This window comes from Ursus americanus, chromosome 2 (genome assembly GCF_024610735.1).
Source record: "Ursus americanus isolate L20-20 chromosome 2, mUrsAme1.1.p, whole genome shotgun sequence".
Taxonomy (NCBI): domain Eukaryota; kingdom Metazoa; phylum Chordata; class Mammalia; order Carnivora; family Ursidae; genus Ursus; species Ursus americanus.
Window position 1 is genome coordinate 31,569,956 of NC_142128.1, and position 26,714 is coordinate 31,596,669.

The 26,714-nt window shown below is 51.7% G+C and overlaps 1 protein-coding gene and 1 long non-coding RNA gene across 2 annotated transcripts; one reads left to right on the top strand and one right to left on the bottom strand.

Moving 5' to 3' along the window:
* Positions 1 to 10,811: 10,811 nt before the first annotated feature.
* On the bottom strand, positions 10,812 to 14,785 carry RMI2 (RecQ mediated genome instability 2). The gene is made up of 2 exons (XM_045784303.2): positions 14,473 to 14,785; positions 10,812 to 12,024 (listed from the first exon to the last, which is right to left on the bottom strand). Exons 1-2 carry the CDS (start codon positions 14,783 to 14,785, stop codon positions 11,876 to 11,878), a joined length of 462 nt encoding a protein of 153 aa, XP_045640259.2. The 3' UTR covers positions 10,812 to 11,875.
* Positions 14,786 to 14,966: 181 nt separating this feature from the next.
* Positions 14,967 to 26,342, top strand: LOC123783533 (uncharacterized). The gene is made up of 3 exons (XR_006777230.2): positions 14,967 to 15,088; positions 16,856 to 18,326; positions 25,254 to 26,342. It is a non-coding gene; the product is annotated as an uncharacterized LOC123783533 (long non-coding RNA).
* The last annotated feature ends 372 nt before the right edge of the window (positions 26,343 to 26,714 follow it).

Consider the following 26,714-nt stretch of genomic DNA (forward strand, 5'->3'; position numbering starts at 1 on the left):
TTTATGCTGAGCCCCACAAGTTATTACCTTGTTCTGCTTCTGAGCCACTAATCCCTAGGTTCTCAGGTACCTGCAACAGGTCAAGAGTTTCTATAAAGCAAGGGGCTGGCCAGCCACAGAGCCCCTCCAAACAGGGCACCCTATCTCTGGCTCCAACCGTCCTGCAGCCACTTCCTAAAGGAGCCTTCAACAGCTTGACTCTTTTAAGGATTAGCAGCCCACTTGCACAAGATTGTGTCCATTTCACAGAACTGTGGAATTATTAGGAACAAGAGGGGCCCATGCCAAAGGGCTGGGCCTTATACACATGCATTCTCTACTAAAAACTCCTGGGAGGCACAGGACCCAGTCTGGGCTCATGGGGCCCCCGGAAGTGGCATGTCCTGAGCAGGACAAATCTCCATAATCCTTTTTTTTTTTTTCAACGCTGGAACAGCTCCCAAGGTAGAACAAAGGTGGTGTTTGCACGATGGCTGGCCCAGCTCAACAGCAGACCAGCTGTGCCAGTGGCCCTGGTGGCCCAAAACCATAGCTCAGGCCAGTCACCCTGGGCTCTAGCCGGCCAGCCTAACTGGGAACAGCCATTCCCAGCTGTGCTCCCAGATCTGAAAGGCCCTTCCTTTCCTGAGAAGCCTCTTTTGGGGTTTCAGGAAGGAAGTGGAAACAGAGAGAGGAAACCACAAACCCTTATAACTCTAATAACAGTATCACCTCTTGGTCGGCACCCCCCTCGGACAGACGCTGTGGTGGCGGAGGGCGGGGGAGGGCGGTGCTCCACGGGCTGCATTTCATGCTGAAACCACCCAATGGCTCCAAGAGAGGAGGCCCAGAGACCAGCTGGCAAAGCTGGATCATGGACGCCCTGGGGGCCTGAGGTCACGCGATTGCTTCTGCAGCACCTGCACCAGAGGAGCCGGCGGTGTGGGCCATGGCCGACTTTCACTCTGCTGACAGAGGTTTCTCTTGAAAGACACTGGTGAGGCCAGGGCCCAGCCAGCTCATCTGTCCCTGGGAACAGAGAACCCCAACTAGGAAGGGAAAGTAGGACTGTCAGCTTCTGGGTGCCTGAAGAAAGCCTTACAAAAGGGTGGAAGGACCCAACACCGTGCTTCTTAATCAAAGGTTGAGGGGTACCTCGGATCCGGGAGGACTTAAATGTTGCCCGATTCCTTTTTCTGCCTGGACTCCAAACTCGGCCTCCAGAGTCTTTCATTTTGAAGGCTAAATTTAAAGCCAGGATGAATCCGTCCCCTCTGCCATTCCTGACACCTAGTCCTGTGCCCTAGCCCAGAAGGCTGGTGATGGGCAGCGTCCTTGCTCCCCAAGCCCAAGCGGGCAGCATCTGGAAGACCCTCAGACCTAGGCATGAGCTCTTTGCCCCTTTTGTAACTGTGGTGACCACCCTGGGAGTGGTTCCCCTTCTGGGAACACTTAAGTCCTGGGTACTGCAGAAGGGATTAAGTCAACTGAGAAGAGGCATGTTTTTCCAATTAGTTATAAACCACCCATGTTGGAACTTGAGCAAAACTGGCCACTCGCTTTCATATTACCCAAGATCCCCTGCTCAATCTTTCTCCATTAATAAGTTCACAGGGCTTTCAAGCAAATTTAGTTCTGAAGGCCCATGACCATGGAATAAACAGGATGCTCGCAGAGAACTGCCTCCACCAGAATGCTAAAGCCCGAAGTCTCATTTTGCATGAGCCATGCAGTGAGGGAGCAGATGGAAATTCGCTTAGTCCTACCAAACATTTCCTAGCTCGGGCTCATTAACACACGCCAACGTGTGCAATTATGTTTATGTTGGAATTGGATATGCATTTTACTACATGCACACATTTTTTTTAAACAGATTTTTTCCCACTGACATTTCTCTCCCATGCCAAGTCTGGTCCAGCCTGCCAAAATGGGGAGATCAAGAGCCCAAGCCAGTGAGCTCATTCTTAAAGAGCCTTGTCACAAGCCAGAAAGGCAAAGAATGTGGGGAAAGCAGGGAAAACGCCATTCTCACGCCTACGAAGACAAGGCAGGTCTTGCAACGGGCAGGGCAGCTGTAGCGGCAGGGGAGGGAGAACAGCCGGAAGACGAAGCAGTGATCTGTCAGAGGAGTTTAACGAGGTCACTCTCATTCCCATTTTGCCAATAAGGAAACAGGCTCATAGAGACCATGTGTCCCAGGTGCCACACACATTGACTGAGGGGGAGCTGGGATCTGAACCCGTGTTGTTTGGCTCAGAACCCACTTTATCCCTTACGTAGTTTTATCTGGCAGCTCCTTGCAGTGGCCAGAATTCTAGGATGCCTTCCCAAGATCCCCACCGCTGGTGTAGACACATGGTTCCCAGTTATTCAATCCAACCCTAATCTAGGTGTTGCTGTGAAGGGAATTTGGAGAGGCCATTAGAGTCCCAAACCAGCTGACCCTCAGACAGATGGGCCTGACCTTATCATACGTGCGCTTTAAATGGGAGCCTAGAGGGCAGAGGGGGAAATCGGGGATTGGGAGCTCAAGAGTAATTGGACAGTTTCTGGCTTGAAGATGGAGGGGGATACATGGCAAGGAGTGGGGGTGGTCTCTAGGAATGGAGAGCAGCCCCCAACTTGCAGCCAGTGAGGGAATAGGGGCCACAGTCCTGCAACCACAAGGAACTGGATTTTGCCAACAGCCTGAATGAGCTTGAAAGGAGCGCCTCCCCAGATCCCCCTGCAAATAAAATAGCTCAGCCAGCCTAACACCTTGATTTCTGCCTAGCGAGGCTCTGAGCAGAAAACCCACCCATGCTGTGTCAGATGAGCTGCTGAGCCGGTGGCGATCTGTTATGTGGCACGGCAGTCCCTAACCAATGGTCTCAGAGCACACATCCCAGCTGTCACACCCAGCAGAGATGTGGAGTTCTCCTTGACTCTCTGGGGCTCCCAGAGGCCCGACACATCCTTTCGGAGCACTGTTCCTTCTCTACAGGAACCGGGTGAGCACAGTTATGGGGACCAGCTTTGGAATTAGAAGATGTTTCCAGGGCCTCACCTGCCTTCTCACTGCCGACCTCAGGGTGAGCCACAGGACCCAGCCTCTGCTGCCCGGTACCACCCGCAGCCACGGGCCAGACAGGGCTGTTTACATTCAAGTTCATTAAAATAAGGATTAAGAATTCAGGGGCACCTGGGTGGCTCATTCGGTGAAGCGTCTGCCTTTGGCTTAGGTCATGACCCCGGGGTCCTGGGATCAAGCCCCGAGTCCAGTTCCCTGCTCAGCAATGAGTCTGTTTCTCCCTCTCTGTCCCTCTGCCTGCTTGGGCTTGCTCTCTCTCTCAAATAAATCTTAAAAAGAAAAAAAAAAGAATTAAGAATTTAGTTAGGTAATATTGCCAGACAAAATGCAGGATACCCAGTTCAATTTGAATGTCAGACAAACAATGGATAATTTTTTAGTGTAACTAAATCCCAAATATTGCTTGGGACGTACTTATAAAGAGTATTCGTTTATCTGAAATTCAAATTTAACTGGGCAGCCTCTATTTTTAATCAATAAAAGCCACTTTTTTGGGGGGGCAGTTTCAGATCTAGAGAAGAACTGTGACAAAACTATAGCGTTCCCAACTACCCTGCCCCCAGATTCGCCTACTGGTAACTTCTTACGTTAGTATGGTACGTTTGTTGCAACTAGACCGATGTCCAAACGTTATTAAGGAAAGTGCATACTCTTTTCAGACCCTCTTCTTGTGCTGTGCCCTTTCTCCGTGCAGGATCCCCCCATACTCTGAACTCTCTGGTCTCCTTAGGCTCCACCTGATCTCAATAGCCACCTGTGCCTGCGGTCCCAGCTCACCCCGGGTATGACAATTTCTCAAGCATTCCTTGTTTTTGATGACCTTGACAGTTTTGAGGAGTACTGGGCAGGGATTTTGTCCAATGTCTGTCAACTAGGATTCGTCTCAGGTTTTTCTCATGGTGGAGGGTAGAGCTTGGCGGGGGGAGGGGGGGACAGGACCGCAGAGGGAAGGGGTCATTCTCACCACACCCTACCAAGGGTAAACCACACTCTCAACAGGACATATCACGGCTGATGTTCACCTTGGTCACCTGGCTGAGGTGTGGGGGTCCAGGTTTCTCCATCGGAAAGCTACCCTCTCCCCTATACCTTCCCATGGGGTCCTCTTTGGAAGGAAGTCACCATGTACGACCGCCACTTGAGGAACAGGATGCGTCCTGTATTTCTGTTTGCTAAACGTGGCGACCCTACCAGCAGCCCTAGACGCACATCAACTGCTCGATAGCTTGTGGCGGCTGCTGTATCAGACAGCACGGCTCTATTCTAGGTCGAGGAAAAGCAAACGGGCTACCCAAACGCAGGTCATTCACAGACCACGGTACTACTGTTCACTTAACATTTTTCCTTCAAATAGACTCACTTTTTAAAAAGGAGACCCAAGGGGCACCTGGGGGCTCAGTCGGTGAAGCATCTGCCTTCAGCTCCCGTAATGATCCCGGCGTCCTGGGTTCGAGCCCCAGGTCAGGCTCCGTGCTCCATGGGGAGTCTGCTAGTCCCTCTCCATCTGCCACTCCCCCTCTCTCTTGCTCTTTCTCTTAAATAAAACTTAAAAAAACAACCAAAAAAAGCCTTGATATCACTACCTTACAACACCCCGGCAGCAGCCCAGCACCAAGGATGGTCCAGAACGCCCGGGAACAGTGGGTAGGGTCTAGCCTGGTTCCTCTGTGGGGGCTTTTCCCATCCTCTTCCTCCTCCTTCTCAGGGAAGCTGGAGGATGAGTGACCCCTTGGTCCTGGTCCCAAGCTTCCTGAAATCGTCATCTGCCCTTCCTCTGGACTCCAGGGTCCCCATCTGAGAAGGCAAAGGGCTCGGCAGTTGACCAGCGCTGGGGCAGCTCTGACTCGCCCCCAGGTCGTCCGGGCCAGGAAGCCGTAGACCTGCGGCTGCTACACCTGGCTGATAATAAGACTCACCCGGGGAGCTTTCTCAATGCTTCCATCTTCCTGAGCGCTACCCACACGAATTCTAATTAAAGATGTGGGCAGAGACGAGGTTGAAAGCAGCCCAGGTGGGGCCGATCATCAGCCACGTGCCATAGTCCCGAGGCTTCCGTGCGGACACCCAGGCAGCGCGGTCCTCGGGGGATGTCTGCCCCAAAGGCAGCACAGCTGTGCACTGGCAGATCCCGGGGCGGGGCCTGGCCCTGACTCTCCAAAACAGGCCCCACCGCTGTGACGGAAACCGCTGGGTCTGCCTTCCCTCCATGCCCAGAGAGTTAGGTGCCAGCAGACCCTTCTGAGAAGCTCCCGTCCTTTTCCTATTTGCCCTGGGGCAAGGGAAGTCCAGGGGTTAGGTATTCCCATGTGCTGGGGCCTCACTGTTTCTTCTTCATCGTTCTGGCCTCGATCTCTGGTCCCTTGGATCAGGGACAGAAGCAGATGGCATCCCCTTTGGGTTGCCACCCGCTGCATTTTGGGGGATGAGCTTGGTTTCGAGGGTTCCACAGGTCACCAATGGCGAGGAGGGGCGCTCAGGATGGGTTACACCCAAGGCCTGCCCAAGGCACACTCAGATGATTTCGATGATAAGGTTTAGAGAAGATGTAGGGCTTCTGGACAGAGCGAATGTATCTTTGCCTTTGGGACAGACACGCACTTTTTAGGGACAGAGGGCAGACTGGATAGGTAGAACGCCTCCCCCAAAGATGTCCGTGCTTATTCCCTGGAGCCTGCGAATGTTACCTTTGCAGACTTTGCAGATGTGATTAGATTAAGGGCCTTGAGTTGGGGGAGGTTATCCTGGTGAGCAAGACTGGATCACAGAAGTTTCTGGAGCTGTACGCAAGAGAGAGGAGGCAGAATGGGAGTTCAGAGATTTGAAGTGTGTGAAGAGACTGTGCTCCACTGGGAGCCACCACATGTCTTTTGTTCACTGTGCATGTCCCCAGAGCCTAGACTCCAGCAGGGGCTCACTAAGTGCTTAGCGATAGAAAGACCAATGAGGTGAACATTTTTTGAGCATCTGCGAAGACTGCCATGTGGACAAGCGACCTCTCTGACCCCAAGTCACCCCTTCTGTACCGATGGCAGAAATAAGGCTCAGAGAAGTGAAGCCCGCGCACCCAGAGAGGTGAAGCAGGGGTTCAAAAGCCGGACCATTGGAACCCATCCAACACTGTCCCCCATCCCCCACCCCCAAGATGGCTTGGCCACGATGGACGAAACTCCCAGAGAAGCTGTGAAGCTTCTCATGGCCCCAGTTCGTTCCTTTGCCTCCTCCTGTGGCTTTCCCTTCCTGTCTCTGGCGGTCGTTGTCCCATTTCTGACAGCACAGGGCAGCGGCGTCTGGGGCCGGCCAGCAGGGGGAGCCAGCACCTAAGTGGAAAGTCCAGGAGCTTCCAGAGTGGGTCTGAGGACTTTCTCAGAGAGGAGCAGGCTCGGAATGAAGGCGCTGGCGACCTCCCCTCCAACGTGGGACATCAGCTGGCCTCACATCTGTCTCTGGCACAGGCTGCTGGCTAGATGCTCTTGGGCAAAGGTCTGCATCCCTTGGCGGGGGACGGGGCGGGTGGGGAGATGAACATCGCAGAGGCACTGACACAATAAAATGAAGCAACAGGGGAAATCTTTAAGCACAGCCCCTGGCATGTCATTCCTGACTGAATTTGCATTTCTTCTTCTTCTTCTCCTTTTTTTAAATCAAGAGATGTTCACTGATTCCCACAGGGTTGTAATTTCAGATTCTGCCCGAAGTGCATAAATTTGCCCAGCGTGGGGAGGGGAGGTGGTGCTCTGCTATCTCTTTCTTTTCCTCCAGCCTTTTCTTAATCAGGCTGTCCCTGTTTGTACTCCAGAACGCCCTGCTCTCTCTCGAACATTCTAGCGAGCACCCTCAGGCTGGTTATACATTACCCAGGGTGCTCCATTCAAAGGGTGCTTTTCGTTAGGCCCGGCCTGTAAGGGCTCCTTTCATTTGAAAACTGCTGTGTGCCAAGTGTAAACCCAAGAGCATTGTTCCCTGTGGATTCCCTGTTTTCCGACCTAAAATGCAGCCATTCGCCCAATATTTACCGACAGCCCACGTGGGTTTGGCAAGGCCCTGCACGCGGCAGACAGGTAAGACATGATCACATCACTGGAAAGCCTCCTCCGATTGGGTACAGAGATACGAACATTCGATTTCAGAACAATGTATGTGCCTATCTACAGAGATCCCCACTGAGAAGGGGAATCTACTCCAGTTCCCATGAACCTACTAAGGCAGCATCCTGTGAGGGAAGAACTAGCTTCGCTTCAGAGACTGACCTCCCAGTCCGAGGCTAGCCTGGAAAGGGCAGGACCAGGACTGGAACCCCGGTGTGGCTCAGCCACTCTCTCCCTTATCCTAAGCAGGCACGGGCTCCAAAATGCCTGCTACAATGTAGGTCATTGTGGCTAAAGTGCATTTCATCTCCTCATCCTTGCAAACAGGCAGCCGTTCGCGGAGTCTGGACTGTGGCCTGGGCTTTAGTGACACTAGCCCTAGCCCGTTTGGTGGCCTGACAACTCTCAGGGCCACACAGTCATGCCTGAGACCCTGGGGATCTGAATGGGGCCCCCCAGTGTGTCCATTCCAGCTCGTTCCCTCCTCTGGCATTAAATCATACCGGAACCGGCCAGGACATAGAACCCTTGACCGTTTCACGGGCTCACTGCTTCCCCTTCCTGCTTCACCTGATGCATCAGAATTTTGCGGTAAAACTTCGGCTTTACAAGAAGACCCAGCAGGAACGACGAGGGAACTCGGTGATCCAAAACCAGCTAAATGAAGGTTTTGTGTGTGTGTGTGTGTGTGTTTCTTCTTCTAATGTAAAGCAGTTCCAAGAAAAGTGAAGTCACGGCCTAGGGTGCTTATTTTCAGTTCTTAGAAAAGAGCCCATTTCAAAAGGGAAGCTGGGCGGCGGGAGCACACACAGCCTGCCCTTGTCTGGTGGCGAAGTGGGGGGTGGGGGGGAGGCTTGCTGATAAACCAACTGTGATTTGGGTCCAGAAAACTAAAACCCCCAACCAAGATGCGTTTTCATTTAGTGATGTCAAGGAGGAAACGCTATGAATTGGTGAGAGCTATTAATACTCCGGGGAACCACAAGGGCTCGGCTGCCACGCTGAGGTGGCAGGCTTCCAGCCCCGAGCCCCCGGAGACGCTGGCAGTCTGCGGGGACTGTTGGAAAAACACCAGGCACCCTATGGTCCCCACCTCCCATACTCCTGACAGAGGTCACTGCCCCGGCAACCCTATCAGCTCAATCAGCATTTCTCAACCGGGCATTATTTACCAAAGTTAGGTGAAGACAAACGGGGCAACGGGGCGGGAGATGGGGAAGGTTCTCAGCAGCCCGGGGTCCGTTTTCTAGCAGGAAAGCGGGTTTCGGGGAAGGGGGGGGAAGCTCAGGAGGGCAGAGTTCTGGGTAGGGTCTTGAGGAGCCTACCCCACACTCCCAGCTCGAGGACTCCTATTGGGAGCCCCGGAACAACTCTGAAATCATGTTTTAGGCTGAGGATCCAGTAACAGAGACCCCACGGACTATATCAGAATTAAATGTCCGTGTAATCAAAGCAACTGGTCCACGGTCCCGGCCAAGAGGAGCCTAAGGAGACACGACGACTAAATATAACAGGGTCTCCTGGATGGGATCCTGGAACAGAAAAAGGACGTCAGGGAAAAAAATGAAGGAAGTCTGAATAAAGTACAGACTTTAGTTAATAATAACATCTCCGTGGCAGTTCATTAATCGTAACAAATATGCCACGCTAACGTAAGAGGTTAATCATAAAGGAGACTGGCTGCGGTATATGGGAACTCTATGTACTGCCTCTGCAGTTTTTCTGTAGATCTAAAATTATTCTTAAAAAAAAATGTTCTTTCCAAGGCAGTCGGTGCCTGTAAGAACTCACTCCTCCTCCCAGAAACAATCACTTGGTGCCTGCCTGCCGTGTGCCAGGGGCACGTCCAAGAGACTCACGTGCGTCCTCGTTTATCCCTCATGTCGGTGCTGGGAGCTGGGGAAAGTCCGCAGTTTTAGGAGATGAGGAAAAGTAAAGCACAGAGATGTTAATTAACTTGCTCACAGTCGCACAGCAAGTTTAACAACGCATGAAAGGCTCACGTTCAGGTCCACCCGCTGCAAGGTTCCTGATAAAGCTCGGCAACGTTGCCTGAAAAATCCCCAAACGCTGAACAGAAGCTGGCTCGAAACCACGCTTCAAGCAGTTCACAAACCCAGATCAGTACTAAAAACAGCATGCGCTTTCCAATTTGCCTTACCTTTAGAAGTTTAAAAACATAAAATAAAATAGAACTGGAATCAGGAAAAAAAAGAAAAACCTAGTAAATCCAAAACACCAGACGCTGGTGAGGATACAGGAGAACGAGGACTCTCACACGCGGCTGATGGGAGAGCAGAGAGGTGCAGCCATTCCAGACGACAGTGCTAAAGACTGGGCATGTGACCCCTCTGCCACATTCCCAAGTTGAAACCTAGCCCCCAGTGTGATGGTGTTTGGAGGTGGGGCCTTTGGGGGGTGATTAGGTCATGAGAATGGAGCCCCCATGGGTGAGACCAGCACCCATAAAAGAGGCCCCAGAGTGCTCCCTCGCCCCTTCCACTATGTGAGGACAGCCATCTATGGACAGGAAGAGGCACCCTGAATCTGCTGGCATTGTGGGCTTCCCAAAGCTTCCAGAACTGTGAAAAATAAAAGTCAGTGGTTTTTAAGCCCCGACCCCCAGTCTGTGGCGTCTCATGAGAGCAGCCTGAATGGACTGAGACCGTTTGGCAGTTTCTCCCAAAAGCTAACACAGGCTTATGCATGACCACTGGGAATGCTCCCAGGCATTTAGCTCACAGAAATGAAAACTTGTGTCCACACAAAACCTGCACATGAATATTTCTATCAGCTCTATTAATAACCGGCAAAAATTGGAATCAAACAAATGTCTTTCAATAGATAAATCAACAAACTAGGGTATGTCAATACAATGGAGTAGTATTCAGCTATAAGAAGAAATGAGCAATCAAGTTACAAAAACACACAGAGGAACCTCAGATGAAAGCAGCCAGTCTGAAAAGGCTACACATGGTAAGATTCCAACTATGGGACATTCTGGAAAAGGCAAACTAAGGAGATAGTAGAAAGATCAGCGGTTGCCAGGGATTGAGGGAGAGGGAGGAGTCAACAGGTGGAGCACAGAGGATTTTCAGGGTGGTGATACGATTATGTATGACCCTATCATGGTGGATACATGATATTATGTCTTTGAAAAACATGCAGAATTGTGGATCACAAAACAAAAACCCTAATGAAAACTGTAGACTTTAGTGACCCTTTATCAAAGTGGCTCCTCAATTATAACAGATGTACCACACCAGTGCAAGGTATTAACAACAGAACCTGAGGGATGCGGCATGTGGGAACTCTGTACTTTCTTTTTTCTATAAACCTAAAGCTACTCTAAAAAATAGTCTATTTTTTTAAAAGCAGGTGCAAGCCCAACGTGGGGCTCGAACTCATGACCCCGAGATTAAGAGTCCCATCCTCTACTGACTGAGCCACCCAGGTGCTTCCCAAATAGTCCATTTAAAAAGGGGGGGGGGCACCGGGGGGGGCTCAGTCAGTTAAGCATCTGCATTTGACTCGGGTCATGATCGCCAGGTCTTGGGATCGAATCCTACATCGGGCTCCCTGCTCAGTGGGGAGTCTGCTTCTCTCTCTACCCTTTCCCTGCTCATACTCTCTCTTCACTCTCCCTCAAATAAATAAATAAAAAATCTTAAAAAATATACAGCATATAAAATAATTTATTAGTGGTAGAAGATCAATAACCCAACAAAACTCTACAGCAACGTAGGAATATAATCTGACTCTCTTGACATTTACAATCTTGGGAAAAATAAGGCATGGGTAAGTTGCAGAGAGCAGAAACCCACACTGAATATAATTACAATAAAAAGTCATTCCATCCAGAAAATGTTAGAACTCTCAGATCCTTATGCTGCACCCCTTAGACAGTGCTATATCTCCATTATATTTCAATAACCCTGGGAGGAAAAAAAAAAACCAAACCCTCTACCCCAGGACATTGCTCCCTCGCATCATCTCACCAGAAGTTAAGAGGCAGAAATTTAGTTAACGCCTAAAGTCATTCTCAGTCTTGATTTTAGTTTCAACAAGAAATATTTCTCAGTGTTTCAGCATCTCCAAGCGAGGAAGAATGGCAGGTGTTAACCCTCGGTACCTCCGGGAAATGGACCTTGACTGCTCGGAGGCCCCCGCAGCACACAGAGCTGGCTTTGGGCCGCTGGTGCCCGCAGCAGGAAAGCTCGGTTTGCAAGCTGGACACGGCAGTTGTTGATGGGAGCAGAGGCGGGCCATGATGTCATTCCCATTTCACGCAGTCTGTCTCCCGCCCACAACCACAGTTTAATCACCGCGGGCAAGGAGCGAGATTCAACTTCTGCATCATAAAAACAGGGTCCCGGCGGCAACGGAAAAAGTACCATCACTTATAAACTTGGAAAATGCAACATGAGATTTCTGCGTGCTTTAAAGAGCATTTACACACACAAACCAAAAGAAAACAAAACAAAACAAAAACAAAAACAGAGCACACATCTGCTTTTCATCTGCAAACAGTCGTCAAAGCAAGGGGCATCAAGGGCTGAGTTAAGTGGAGTGTCCCAGCGCTTAGAAACCCTACCTTCGGACTCCTTGGTCAACCAAAGCAAAAACTCTGGGAGAAACTTGTGAGAAATATATACAGAATGCTATCTGTGAAATCCACATGGTGTAAGGACCTAAACTGTTTCAGGATTTCGGTTGTTATTAGCAAGGGTTCCAATGTCATCTAAGGAATATTCCTGTGTAAATCTTCCACTTCTAGTTCCCACATGCTTTCGTGGATGGAGTTATCAGAGAGGTCTGTCATCTTCACGGCCTGGAGGCATGGCTCGGGGCTGCACGCTTGCACCACTCCCATTACCATCACATACTTCCCTAGAAGAAGAAAAGCCCACGGTGATGTTCACATTGAGACAAAGACAAAAACAAAACAGAGACTCCATCCTTCAGAGCTTAACTTTATCAGAGAAACAAACCAGAGACTCAAAAAAAAAAAAAAATGCAGAGAGTAGATACCAACATTTAACTTTGGCTTCTGGTTTAAAAATCATAAAACAAATTGCAGCAAGCTACCGTAATGCACAAAACAATCACGCCTAAGGAATGGAAGAGACTCACATCAGAGTAGGGTTGTAATTAGACCGTTCTAAGGCAGGAGCAAAACCCCCAAGCTTTTCTCTTATCTCTGTTTCTTGCCCAGCGCCACAGGGTATGTGTCTGATTTCTGTGCACAGGACCAGTCCTCTTTCTACAAAGACATCCCCTGATGGCCCCAGAGTAAATCCAACTTTCCCCTGATGCCAGAAGAACAGGGCAGGCCACGGCACCCGGCCATGTCACCCTGTTGTTCCAACTGCTTAGGACCAATCCCTGCCACCAGCCGGGCACATGCTAGCAAATCAACAAGAGAGCGGGCTGCCACTGGGATGATCTCATGACATATTAACCACGACTCTCTTCCCAGTCCCTTGGGGAAGTGGCTCTCCTTGAAAGCAAAACTTGGCCAGTCTTAACCACACAAAACTTAATTGTGTAAAAAACCCCAAACACAGCAGGAAGGGCAGGCACTCTGCCAGCCCCCCCTGCATGCCCCTGCGAGGCTGCTTTAATCACATTGCTTCTAATAGCAGGGCTGAGTTTGCACGCAGGCTCCCCAGGCTCTGGCTGAAGGAAGCCGGGCAAGCTGACACCTGCCTCCCTGGATTGCTACCCCTTGCACGATGCACGATGTAATTAGGTTCCTCTGAACCCACCTCCACCTTCTACTTGACCAAGTACCGTGGGGTTCCCTGGTGACAGGGGCTAGTTCTAAAACTACACTGAGCCAATACCTCCCGAATGACTCTCAAGTGCTGGTAGAGACAGAACCCTCAGAAAAAGAATGACTGAAGACCCAAGGAAGGACAAACAAGCCTAAGGAGATCCCACCCAGGGGAAGCTAACGGGAAATCTGCAAGAAGGCACACACAACTAGGGGAATGAGCTAGCTCGGTGGCATGAGCTCACTCCTCCGGCGATTAGACAGCCTGGTTAATAGGGTTCATTCTACCCACACCCTCCCTGCCCCCAGCAGTGTTTCCCCACTGTCTCCCTACTCCTTCCCCACCACGCCCCCTCCTTTCCATCAGGCCTTCCTCCGCTGGCCTGGACCTCCCCAGTCATTTCCAGTTAGTCCGCCTCCAGCTGCTTCCTCTTCACAACTGTCTCCACCCTGCTGGTGCCGTGATTTTTCCCAAATGTAGCTCCGGCCTCCAGGTACTTGAATTTCTTATACTTTTCACATGTCATGAAATCATCCTCTGATTTTTAAAACCATTTGAAAATGTAAAAAAAAAAAAAAAAAGCTCAGGGGCCATTTGAAGAGGCAGCAGCCTGTGGTTTGCTGATTCGTGGGTGCTTCAAGTAATGCTACAGAGGAGAGGGCAGAGACAGGAGGCTGAAGGATGGGGCGAGGGGTGGGGCGAGAAGGGAACAGGAGCATAGTAACAACAGTCACGAAGTCTTGAACCCTCACTGTGAGCCGGGCAGTGTTAAGGCCATTTTTCTTTAATTGAAGCCACATGACAGGCCCCTTTGTGACCAAAACAGGACAGATCCAGAAAGGTTAAGGAAAGTGCTCCAGCCGACTCAGCTGGAAAGAACAGAGCCAGGAATTCAACCTAATGCTGAAGATACAGAGATCAGAAAGACAGTCCTGGTCCTCCAGGCTGCTGGCTCAAACCAAAGTTTCAGAACTTTGGTTCTCAAAGTGTGGCCCCAAGGCCACCCACATTAGCAACACCAGGGAGCTGGTTAGAAATGCAAATTCTCAGCCTCACCCAGACCTACAGAGACTCTGAGAGTGGAGACCAGATCTCTGAGTTGTTACAAGCCCTCAGGGTAAGTCTGAGCACCCTGCTGATTTAAGAGGCAAACATTTGAGAACTACAGTCTAAGGCAATTCCAAGAAGGAGCGGTACCCGAGAGCTTTCCATTCCTAGAAGTCAGGGAAGGCTTCCAGGAGGAAGGCACACGCGAGTCTAGCCGTTACGGATGAACAGAGGCTTCCTGGTAACAGCGTTTTCCAAAATTTGATGGGGGAGGGGAAAAAATCCTCCGTGGGTAAGAGACTTGTTACGAATATTGATGTTGGGGGTTTCTCCACTGGAGACTTTCACCAGGGGAGCGCCTGGATCCTGCAGGGTCTAAGCGGGCTGCAGGGGAGGCTTATCAGCAGGATAAACTGGGCGCGGGCGGGAAACAGGAAGGAAGGGTACCGCGGCAGGGGACTGGCCAGGCCCCGCCCCCCCGGCCGCCCACAACCAGGGTCAGTCCGGCCGTTACCTGGGACAAGGCAGGGCCGCCCGCGCGGCACCCGCTCCAGGCCGCACACTGAGAAGGCCCCGCTCGGGTCCCGCAGCCGCGCCTCGCCGCCATCCGCCGCCACCACCGTGCCCTGCATCCACACGGTCACCAGCTCCAGGGGTTCACGGCCCGCCGCCGCCCGCGACAGCCGCCACGCACCCGGGCTGCCCTCCGTGTCGCGCCGCAGCTGCTCCGCTAGGACCTTGAACGGCGGCGACCGCGGCAGCCGCACCGCCGCCGGGCCACCGCCAGGAGCCGCGTCCCCGGCCCCTGCAGCGGTCGCGGCCGCCATGCTGCCCCGCCTCCGTTTTCCCGCCAACTTTGATAGGCAGCGGGGCCCTGTCCGTGGCCACCAATCAGGGGCGCTCTGGCGGAACGGAGCAATGGTCGGCGTTGGGGGGCGGGGCTTCCCGGTTCAGCGGCTACGTCCAGCCTCCAGAAGTGCGCATGCGTACGTCAAGCAACTAATCGTTCCCAAGCAATGAATGATGGGTGAAGCCAATTACAAGAGAACACATAAATGAACGAGGGAGGGAAAGAACGTCTTGTTCAACACATCTCAAAATTTGATGTGCATGCAAGTCACCTGCAGAATGTGAGTATTCATCTTTACGTCGCCTTGCATGGTACAATTACGCTGAGGTTAATCAATACTAGTCACTACTGTAAGGTATAGTAGCGTGATGAGCCCATGTATTTTGGGAGTGATGAAGAACCGAATCAAGGGAGAAGGCTGGGATGAGGGACAGGGCCAGCTGGTAAAATTGCCCCTTTCATTACTATTTTTATTTGTTATATTTCTAAAACAAAATAATTTAAAACCTAAAATAAATTTTTTTCACAAAAGAAATGCACATTCATTGTAGAACGTTTAGAAAAGGAAATCTGAAATAAGAAGAAAATTGTAAAAATCACTCAGAGATTTCCATTGTTAACTTTTGAGTGTATTAACATCCATATTTAAAAGAAACACATATATATCTTTGATATGCAAATAATGTTTTCTATATGTCTTCACTTAATAACATTTTCCCATAACAACAAATATCCTTCTGCTTCCTCTTGAACAACTGCATAATATTCCATTTGTCAGATCATCTGTTTAACCAGTATCCTATAGTTGAACATTAAGACCATTTCCAGTTTTTCGTTTTATAACATCACTACTGTGAACCTACTTGGACCTGAATTTTTGTACATATGTTTCAGATAAATGCCTAGAAATGGAACTTCTCCCTCAAAATTGTATGTCCCCAGTCAGCAAAATCCACAAATACTTAACCAGGCAAATCCTTACAGTCAACACCAGTCTTTAGGAGACTTTGTACTCCTAGGGCCTTTGGCAGTACAGAGGGTACTGCATACAGAGAGCGCACAGAGGGTATTCAGCAAGAGCCTGATCTTTATAAAGCAGTTAAGACATTGAGCCAGGTCCTGTCCTAAGAGCTTTGCAGGGAGTACTCTCCCACACCCCCAGATAAGGAAACAAGCTCATGAAAGCTAAGCAGCTTATCCTTGAGCTCTTTTGCAACAACCTCTATGGGGTCCTGGCCTCTACACCTCAGCCCTGAACTGTAGCATAATCAGGCTACTGGGTTGAGAATGGAGCAGGCACATTAACCAATAGAAAATCCAACCCTTTGGGGGCGCGTGGATGACTCAGTCAGTTAAGCGCCTGCCTTCGTCGCAGGTCCTGATCTCAGGTTCCTGGGTTTGAGCCCCACATTGGGCTCCCTGCTCAGCATGGAGTCTGCTTCCCCTCTCCCTCTGGCCCTCCCCCTGCTTGTTCTCTCTCTCTCTCTCTCTCTCTCTCTCTCTGTCAAATAAATAAATAAATAAAATCCTAAAAAAAAAAAAAAGGGAAGGGAGAGAGGGAGGGAGGGAGGGAGGGAGGGAGGGAGAATCCAACCCTTCGTATGTAGTGGGTCCCCACTGGCCTTTCCCTAGGCACATGAAGGCCAGAGAAGACAGGGAAGGGAGCTGGGATTAAGGCTCCCATGCCTCTTGTCTGAGCTTGGGAATTTCCCACTATTCTCCTGACCTTCAGATTTACACACACACACACACACACACACACACACGTGAGACACACACAACCCTCAAGCTCCATGATCTTTCCAAAACACCGGGCTGAACATACCAGTGCCTGGTTTAACCCTCCTGATGGTGTGATCCATATGCCTGGAATATAAGCACCCTAGGGATAGAGGGACCTCCACTTGGAGAGCCCAGAGAGGAGAGAGGGAGCAGGAAGCATTGAGCAAAGCATTTCAGAAGGGCTGGGATGCAGAGTGCAAATGCAGGAGTGGGAATGAGACGAGGCTGTACCCACATAACCTCATTTCTTATCCCCATTTTTCAGGTGACAAGAAGGAGGTTCAGGCCAATGACAGGCCTGAGGCCAGATGGCCAGTGCGGGATAGAGCCAGGATTCAAATCCAAGTCCATCTGACCCCAAACTTTACGCTCTTGAACCACTCATGTTATCTCACTGAGCACACTCTTGCCCACCTGACGTGCGCTCCCCCCAGTCTCTCCCAGCTGAAACCTGACTCAGTCACCAAGTGCCTGCCACCACCGAGACCGCTTCTGTTCAGGGAGACATTCTTGAGCTAATGATTCGAGCTGATCCCTCCCTTCCCGAGCAGTTTGCTGCCACCCCTAATCCAGGGTCTCTTCTGACACTTGACGCTGGGTACGTCTGTATTGTGGAAGCTGCCTGGGTGCCCTGGAGGCTGTCGAGCAGCATCTCTGGCCTCCACCCACTAGATGCCAGTAGCACCTTCCTGGAGTTGCGGCAACTGGAAATGGCTTCAGACATCGCCAGTGTCCCCGGGAGGCCTCAGTGCCCCCCAGGTGAGAGGCACTGTCTCATCTCCAATACTCACTTCACTCTGTCTTGAACCGTAAGCTCTGGAGAGTGTGTCCTTCTCAGCAGCTCCACCAGGCATCCAAGATCAGAGGCCAGCGGGGTCGGGCAGGGACTGCTCAGAGAACAGTAAGAAACGGGCCTTCGTGTGTCCCAGTAAACAGGCCGATCAGATTCAGCCCATGGCTGCCGCGCAGAAAGGTGGGCCCACAGTTGCCAGATTCGATTTCTCAAGACCTAATCTATCATCTCCACATTGAAAACAATGTTGGCAACATACTTAATCCTAAACAAACAAGTAAAAGCTGTCTGTGGGTGACTTTGGCCCAGGAGCAGCCAGTCTGCAAACTTGGTCTCTACAAGGCAAGCTCTTCTCCTAGTTTCCTGGGGAGCTCGTGTGTTAACTAATGTGCAGTTCCTTGGAACCTCCAGAAAAATATCTAAGGGGCAACCGAGTGTCACCAGCTCCCAGCGTTGCAAAATCGGCGTCTTCATTTCCCATCGTGAGCAGACCACCAGGGTCTGTGGACACACGCCGGGTGAGCCCCCCTCCATGCAAGATGATCTCCCTACCTACCTGCCACCCTCAGCCTGGGCCTGAAGCACCCTCCCTGGGCAAGCCTTCCTGGGCCCCAGCTTCCTAGCCAGATCAAAGACACTTGGTAGGGAGTTTCCTGCCACCTGAGGACAAAGGTAAGGCAGGGGATTTCCAGGCCTTGACCTCACATTCAACCTACCCATTCACCAGTTCTCAGGCAGATCAGGCCGAAATGCGTCCAGTTGCCAGGAACAGAGACTGAACCCTACCGCCCTAGGAAAAGGAGTTTGTTTCTGGAAGGATATTCACGCAGTAGCGTCTTCAAAATAGCCGTTGCTGTCATTAACTGTGCGTTTACTAAGTGCTAAGCACCATGCCAGGCACTTCACAGGCAGTCTCAGTTATTCCTCATGACAGCACTAAGAAGTAAGTGTGTTTCTTTTCCTTTTTTTTTTTTTTTTAAGATTTTATTTATTTTAGAGAGAGAGAGCGAGAGAGCGAGCAAGTGGGGGAAGGGGCAGAGGGAGAAGGAGAGAGAGGCTCTCAAGCGGACTCTGTGCTGAGCCCAGAGCCCTAGGCAGGGCTTGAGTTCACAATCTTGAGGTCGTGACCTGAGCCAAAATCAAGAGTGGGCCGCTTAACCGATGAGCCACCCAGGCGCCCCAGTAAGCGCATTTCCTAAGCCCATTTTATAGATGAAGAAACTGATCCTCGGAGATGTGATGTGACCCCCCCCCCCCCAAACACCACACAGCTAATAAGAGGTGAAGCCAGGGATTTGTCTGATCCCCATGTGGAACAAAGAGTCCCTCTCTGTGTCTTAATCATCAGGCGCCCAGATGAGGGGGACTTTTCCCCACTATCCTGGGTCATCCAGGGTAGAATTCCCTGAGGAATTTAAGAAAGGGAGGGAGGAAGGAAAGGAAGGAGGGCAGGAGGGTGGGAAGGAAGGGAGGGAGGGAGGGAGGGAGGGAGGGAGGGAGGGAGGAAGGAAGGAAGGAAGGAAGGAAGGAAGGAAGGAAGGAAAGGGGGAGGGAGGGAGGGGGGAAGGGGGACCAGTTCTATTAAATAAATAAATAAATACATACATACATACATACATACATACATACAAGTCTTGGATTTTAGTTAATGAGGTGTAGGCCAAAAGATACAGCGTGAGATGGGCAGTGTATAGATGTCTCCAACTTACTTTGAACAGGTGGGTGGACAGAGGGAGGACAGGTGGGTGGATACGCATAAGGTGAGTAAACTCCAGCAGGTCTGGAGCTTGAGCAGCCCTGCGTGTCCTACCTGGGGGAAGGGGGACTGGGCCTTTGTGCTCCCTACGGACCAGTCGCAGGAAGTGGGGGTGTAACTTAGGGCCATGTCCGCAGAGGGACCCAGCTGGGCACCACCGGCTGCCAGCTCTGCCAGCAGCTAGGGAGTGAGCCCCTCAGTCCAGAAGGCAGGTCTGACGCCTCCCACCTGCCCAGTTCAGGTCAGCTGCATTCAGTTCCCACCAACACGCATGCGTTCATTCAGCATGCCTGTCCAAAGTTCAAGCCCTGCATTGGGGGTAGAGATTAATTAAAAATAAAATCTTAAATACATAAACAAATAAAAAGAAAGAAAGAAGTTAGCTTTTATCAAGCACTTACTGTGCGCCTGGCACTGTTACAGATCTTTGCACACTTTCCCTCATGTGAGCCTCTTGGTGTCTCTATAGGGTAGACAAAATCATTGTGCCCGTTTTACCGATTGGAGAGGTCAAAGAATGAACTCGAAGCATACAACTCATAAGAACTTTTTCTTATGGACAAGAGGCCCTGGAAAGCTGACTCCAGAGCTTATGCTCAGAACTGCTTCTCTGCCCTCCCTCCCTCGTTCACTTGTGCCCCAAACACTGGCCGCTGGAGTCAACGTGGGGGTGCACAGGGCTGGCCCATCAGGAGCCCTGGGGCTAAGTCTTTCCCTACTGCTGCCTGGCTGGGTGGCCTTGGCAAGATTCTGTCCCTCTCTGAGCTTTAATTTCCCCTTCTGAGGAATTAAGGAACTGGGTCATCCTAACTCACAGCTTCCCTGCAAATAGGACCTCTGTCCTTGATCATGATCGTGAATTCCCCACGACTCCAACCTCTGGTGCCTCAAAGGAAATCACCTGTCATGCCAACGCTGGCTGGTGACCCCCTCAGCGTAGGCAAAAATACAGCCCAAGACACAGAAGACCCGCCTCCCCCCCCAAAAAAATAGAGCAAGAGGCAACAATTATTGAGCACTTACACTGTGCCTCACAAACATCATCTCATTTCATCTCCACAATTACCTGTGAGGTATATACTGTTGTTATGCCCATTTTACAGATGTAGGAGACTGAGGCCCAAAGAGGTTTGCCTCACCCAGGAGCAGAATCATGCACTCTCATCATACCTCACCCCACGTTCTCAGTCCCGGGTATCTACCCTCCAGAAACGAACACTTAGGTTCATGCCAAAAACACGAATGTTTATAGCAGTCTGTTCACGATTGCCCCACACTGGAGACAACCCAGAGGTGATCCAGCAGGTGCACAGAGAAACAAACGGTGACACAGTCACACCCCAAAATACAACCCAGCAAGAAAAAGGAACTGACATTTGGTAGACGCAGCAACTTGGATCAATCTCAAATACATTATGTTGGGCACCAAAGAAGCCAGACCCAACTGCAGGATTCCACTGACAGCACATTCTGGCATGAGTCAGACCATAGGGACAGAAAACTGATCAGTGGTTGCCAGGCACTGGGGGGAACCAGAGGGGACTGAATAGAAAGGGGGAGCAGGAGGGCCCTTTTTGGGGTGATGGAATTATGTTGTGTCCCGGTTGCGGTGGTGGTCATTACGCAAATATCTACCTGTATTCAAATTCATAGAAGTGTACGTACACAAGAGACACACACACACACACCCGGTGCGGAATCCCAGCCCCGGGCTGGACGGCTCCAGGCACATGGCAGCAGGACGCCTGTTGTCATGCTATCTGGCTCAGCCAGAAAACACCACTTCCTCTTCAGAGGGCTCAGGCCAGGGGACCAAGCAAGTTCAACGCCTATAAGTTCGTGCTTATAGAGCCAGTACCAGGGGGGGTGGGGAGTGACTGTTGAATGGGTACTTGCCTCCTTTTGGGCTGATGGAAATGTTCTGGAGCTAGGTAGAGACGGCAGTTGTACCACATTGTGATTGTGCCGAACGCCACTGAATTGTACACTTTAAGATGGTTGATTTTATGTTATATAAATTTCACCTCTATTGTGGGGTGCCTGGTGGCTCTGCTGGTTAAGCATCTGCCTTCAGCTTGGGTCATGATCTCAGGGTCTTGGATGGAGCCCTGAGGTTGTCGGGCTCCCTGCTCAGCGGGGAGCCTGTTTTTCTCTCACCCTCTGCCCCTCCTCCCCCTCACGCTTTTCCCTGCTCGCTCACACTTTTCCCTGCTCGCTCACTCTCTCAAATGAATAAATAAAATCTTTTTTAAAAACCCACCTTTGTTTTTAAAAAGGGGGGGAAAAACTCTCAAACCAGAAAAAAACAAAAATGTAGCCAGGGATTACTATGCCCTAAATCTGTCCCCAAGGGATCAGGCTTCACATGAGATCGAGTGACTTGGCCGAGGCCTCGCAGCCAATATGAGGCTGACCCGGAATCGGTAGCCTTCTAAGCTTGAATCCTTTCCACTGGACATAATGTGATAAGATGGGTTAAATATCACCCTCCCACCCCCCAAAAAGTGACTTCCTGTTACCTGGAAGCCCTGCTGGGCTGTTTCTCCTCTGCCATGAATGACCTCGGATCAGTGTAGGTGTGGCTTGGAAAAAACACATTTATCCAAACCGAAAATAGGGACAGAATCCAGTCCAGGATGCCTCCTCCCCTGAGTGGTGTGACCTGATTTATGTGAAAATTCTCTCCAACATCTAAATGGGAAACCCAGGGGCGCCTGGGTGGCTCAGTCGGTCTAGTGGCCGACTCTTGGTTTCGGCTCCCGTCGTGATCTCAGGGTCCTGAGATCGTGAGACTCCATGCTTAGTGGGGAGTCTGCTTAAGGTTCTCTCTCTCCCTCCCCCTCTTCCCCCACTGTGCTTTCTCTCTTAAATAAATAAGTAAGAAACCGAGGCCAGTATTTTGTACTTGTCATGGACCCCTTTTCCCAAAATGATCACAGTTCTATGAAAGTGAAACTGTTCTGTGCCGTCGAGATGACCATCACCCTGTGTGCTGATACAGAGAGAACAAAACCTTCTGAGCACAGTGGTGAGTAGGAATGCCTTAGATCATAGGGCAGACAGGAAAAGCGGGAGACATGGGATGTCAACATGGCCCCCCCCCCAAGGGCAGCAAGTGCTTGGGCTTAGGCAAGGGGGCAGAGGGATGGACATGATCATCTCCCTCCCCCCCTGCCCCCCTCCCTCCAGCCCCTCCTCCCCCCACCAGAGGCTCAAAGCAGTTTCTCCAAACGTGAATACCTCAACTGCCAGAAAGGGGTAGTTTCCCAACTGTGCTGGGACTGTGGTTTTCTCGGGGGCCATGACCCTCATTAGAGGTTCACCGAGGCATACAGCCCGCTGCTCACCTCTGAAGGGCTCAGACTTCAGCCTTGCAAAACAGCGACACTCCTGAGTGAACCCAGCTGGGAATAAAGGAAGTGTGAGTCAACCCTGAGAGGTTCTTAAAAACGGTTGTATTCGGCTGGTGCAACTGGGCCGGAGGCAAGTCTGCATGAGCCTGGGTTGGGTGCCAGGTGCTGACCCCCCAGCCATCTTCGGGGACCCATGGGCAGCAGGCTGGCTGCAGAGGGCTGGGCTGTGCCAGCTAGGAGCTCCCAGGAAGGCACTTCTGCCCAGGCACCTGCTGGGCAGGGGGCTTGAGCAGCGGGAAGGAGGCAAGCTCCAGGAGGGATGGTCAGGAGAGCCTTTGGACATGGGGAGAAGAACCCCGTTGTATGTAAGAGTTACCTCACCTGGGAGATGTGACGTGGCCCCACTTCACAGAGAAAGACTGAGTCTGATCTCTTTACTCATCTCTTCTTCCAACAAGCAGTCACCGAATGCCCGCTATGTATGTGCCAGGCACTGGGATGCAGTGGTCAATGGAACAGACCAGGACCCTGATTTTATGAAGTTTGTGGTTTGGTGAGAGATGAGAGTAAGGACAGACTGTGACAGGTGGTGTGTATACAAGTGAGGGAGATCAACCAGGAGGGTGGAGAGAAGACCTTTCCCCGGAAAGGCTCTGTCAGCCGCCAATGAGACTTTTGAATGATTAGTGATCCCGGGAAGGGCATGGCAGGCAGAGGGAACAGCAGATGCAAAGGCCCTGAGCTGGGAATGACTCTGTCTGAGGACCAGAAATCCCAGCGTGGGTGGATGCAGTGAGTGAGGAGGACATGGGGGGGGGGGGCTGTCAAAGAGGGGGAGGGGACTGCTCAGGGAGAGACTCACATTTTGTTCTAAATGCAACAGGGATTCTCCACTATCGGGGGGAGGGGGGGCACGGTGTGCGCTGATTTTCATTTTTGTAGCTGCTCCTGGCTGCTGTGTAGAAAGTGGACTGTAGGGGCGGAGAGGCTCCTGATGGTCACAGCAGTCACTGGAGGTCCCTGGGGCTCGGAGCCAGGTGGCATCGGGAGGTGAGGAGAAGTGGCTGGTGTCAGACCCCCCTACCCCCACCCCGGTGGCCTGATGAGGGTGACAAAGAAAGGAGTCAAGAATGACGCCTGCTTGGGGGCTTGAGCAACTGGGTTTAGGTAGGTGGACCTGACCGAGACGAGGACGGTTTGAGCAAGGTCCCCCAGGCAGGAATTGACGGCCCCTCCTTCTCCCTGTAACTCCCGTCACCCCCAAAGGGAGGCCCAGAGTGCCCTGTATCCCTACCTCTCCTTGCTTCCACCTCTCCATCCTGAACTCACGCTGCTCCCCAAGGCACAGAGCTCTTCCCGCTCTGTCCCCTGACACGCCATCTCTGTCCCCCCACACCTTTGCCACTCAGTCCCTCCTGCCAGAGGGCCCTTTCCCCCTTGGGCTGGGGGGAAGCCCCCCTGCACAGCCATGTTAGGACGCCTCTGAAGGGCTTGGCGGGCCAGCGGCTTTAAAGCCAGCTGCCTACTTGATTTGAACTCCACCTTGACCTCCACCTAGCATGTGCCCCTGAGCAAGTTCCTTCACGGGACTCCATTCCTACATCCACAAAACGGGGTTGAAAATATAAGTCCCGAGCCCTGTGGGGTAGTTGCAGGTGTAAAGAAGGGGCACACTTGCTCATTCGGCTCCTAGAACATGAGAAGCGACCCCAAGGGTTAGACGGCGTTTTTCCAGATGGAAGAAAAATGGCGTGGGGAAGCAAGCACTCTTTGCTATTTCTGTGCTCGGACCCCTGTGCACACTCAGGGAAGCACACCTGGGTGTGTGAAAAGGCTGGCGCCCACCAGGAAGACTACCCCGTTTGTGGCTGGGTCTCCAAGGTGTCCCCGACAGAGGCGCACAAGACTGCTTGCATGCGGGTCATTCCTGCTCCCCGTACCCCTGCACAGAGGACTCCCTCGCCTGCCTTTACAGGAGTGGAAACTGAGGCCCGGGCCCACACATGGATATGCTAAGGCAGGCTCCTTCACAAGTCTTTCTCTGGCCAGCTGGGATCCTGAGAAGGGTCCCCCAGATGCACCCACATTTCCTGAGGCGGCTCTACCCTCAATAGCCCCGGGAGCACACGCCCTCCCTCAGGCCCCCGCAGTTGGCTTCATGCCACCAACGCCATAGCCAGTTGGGCCCGCAGCTGCCACCAGGGCCAGATGTCCTGCCTTCATTGACATCCCTTCCACGCCATGCAGCCAGAGGAGCGAGAAGGGGAAGCCACAGGTCAGACCGAGCCTCGGTCACAGTGCCTACTGTCACTGCCGTGCAGTGTCTGCTGGAAACTAGACCATGAGGTTTACAGGAATCAGGGCCTCTGAGCAGCACCAAATGTGAAAGCAAAACTCACACATGCACACATGCATGCACACGGAGGAACATACATGAGCAGGCATGCGCACACACACACGTACATACATACAGGTGCCTGTGGGCATGCGCGTGCAAGGCCCACACGCCCCTCTCCCTGCAGACCACCCCCATCCCAAAGGGCAAACTCTTACCACCCCACCTGCCAGGAAGCCCCCCACCCCAGCAATCGCAGCTGCTTGGAAGCAGGGAGAGACCTGAGATGATCGCAATCCAAAAAACAACCTGCTTCCTCCAGAGGGGGCTCGTGGCCAGTCCGGCACAGAGTAGGTGCTCAGGAAAAGCCTGCTGAAGGACTGAAAACAACGTTCACGACAGATCGGGGGTCTTCCGTGTTTACAGGTGGAACGCCGTGGATGCTCACAGCTCCCACAGGAGCCAGGAGGCTCTCATGCTCTGGAAGAGGAAACTGAGGCCCCAGAGGTACTGGTGTCTTGTCCAGGGCACCCAGGTCTGTGCATCTCCTGCCCCTCGCCCAGCATGTATGTACAGACAGGCGGGTCCAGGCACAGACAGTGCTGTGCGGGGGGAGGCTCCCTGGCCCACCATGCCCCACTGATCCTGGAAGGGTCCCGGGCAGGCTGGCATTGGGGGCTGGTGAGCAGGGGCCCTGGCAGCGGCACGGTGGAGGCGGAAGGGGAGGGGACTTGCCCAGGGTCAACCAGTCTGTAGGGTCTCCAGGGCTGCAGTAACAAGTTACCATGAACTAGGCAGCTTAAAACAACAGCAAGTGATTCTCGCACCGTTCTGGACGCTAGGAGTCTGAAATCAAGGCGCTCTCCCTCTGGAGGCTCTGGGAGAGACTCCTTCCTTCCCTCTTCCAACCTGTGGCTTTGGGACCCCATGACTCCAGTCTCTGCTCCGCCCTCACATGGTCTCCGCCCCTCTGTGTCTGTGTGTCCAAACTCCTGCCCTTCTCCTCTAAGGACCCTGTCACCGGATTTGTGGCCCACCCTAAGTCCAGATGTTCTCATCGAGAGGCCCTTAATTACATCTGCAAAGAGCTTTTCTCCCCCCAAATAAGATCCCATTCATAGAGTCCGAGGGCGTTGGATGTGAACCTATTTCTTTGGGGGACACTATTCAACCCACAATACTTGATGAGTCAGGCAATACCAGGTAGAGGCCTCCCCACTTCCCAGCCCTTATCTGGGATATCATGAACATGACCAGAGGTGGGACAAGAGACAGATTTTGGAGACTCTCAGCCTGTCTTGGAATTCTGACCTGACCTCTTACTTGCTGTGGGACCTCAAGCAAGTGACTTACCCTCTCTGTGCCTTGATTTCTTCACATGTAAAATGAGGATAAGACAGTCCTTGCCTCATAATGGAAATTACATGAGTTGATATGTACAAAGCCTCAGAACAGTGCCTGCCTGGAACCTAGAAAGCTCTCAATAAATGTCTGATAAATAAATACATAAAATCACATCTGCCACACTTGGTTCAGTAAATGCTAACTATCGGCTGAGGGAGGTGGTGGGGAGGAAAAATTTTCCTCTTATTCTTAAGGTTCTTTTGGTTGGTCTAAGAAATACACTGACAGATCAGCGGAAGAAAATCAAATGTAATTATAGACATGCAGGGGCCTTATAAGATTAGGAGACCCACAGGCAGGCAGGCACTTGAGGCTTAGATGGTCTCCAGAGCTGAGGAGAAGGGGGTCGGGCTCTGGGACTTCCAGGGGAAGGAAGATCATTCACAAGAAGATGAAAAAGAGTAAATGTTTGGTAAGTAAATATTTGCCCGGCCACTCAGAAGCAGTGGGACACAGAGAGGAATTTTAACTAACAGACTTTGC

What these genes read in the sequence shown, in the direction of transcription:
- RMI2 (XM_045784303.2), bottom strand. Translation starts at nt 14,785, where the DNA reads ATGGCGGCCGCGACCGCTGCAGGGGCCGGGGACGCGGCTCCTGGCGGT. An exon ending in GCGGCCCTGCCTTGTCCCAG is followed by an intron (nt 12,025 to 14,472) that starts GTAACGGCCGGA and finishes TTCTTCTTCTAG; the next exon opens with GGAAGTATGTGATGGTAATG.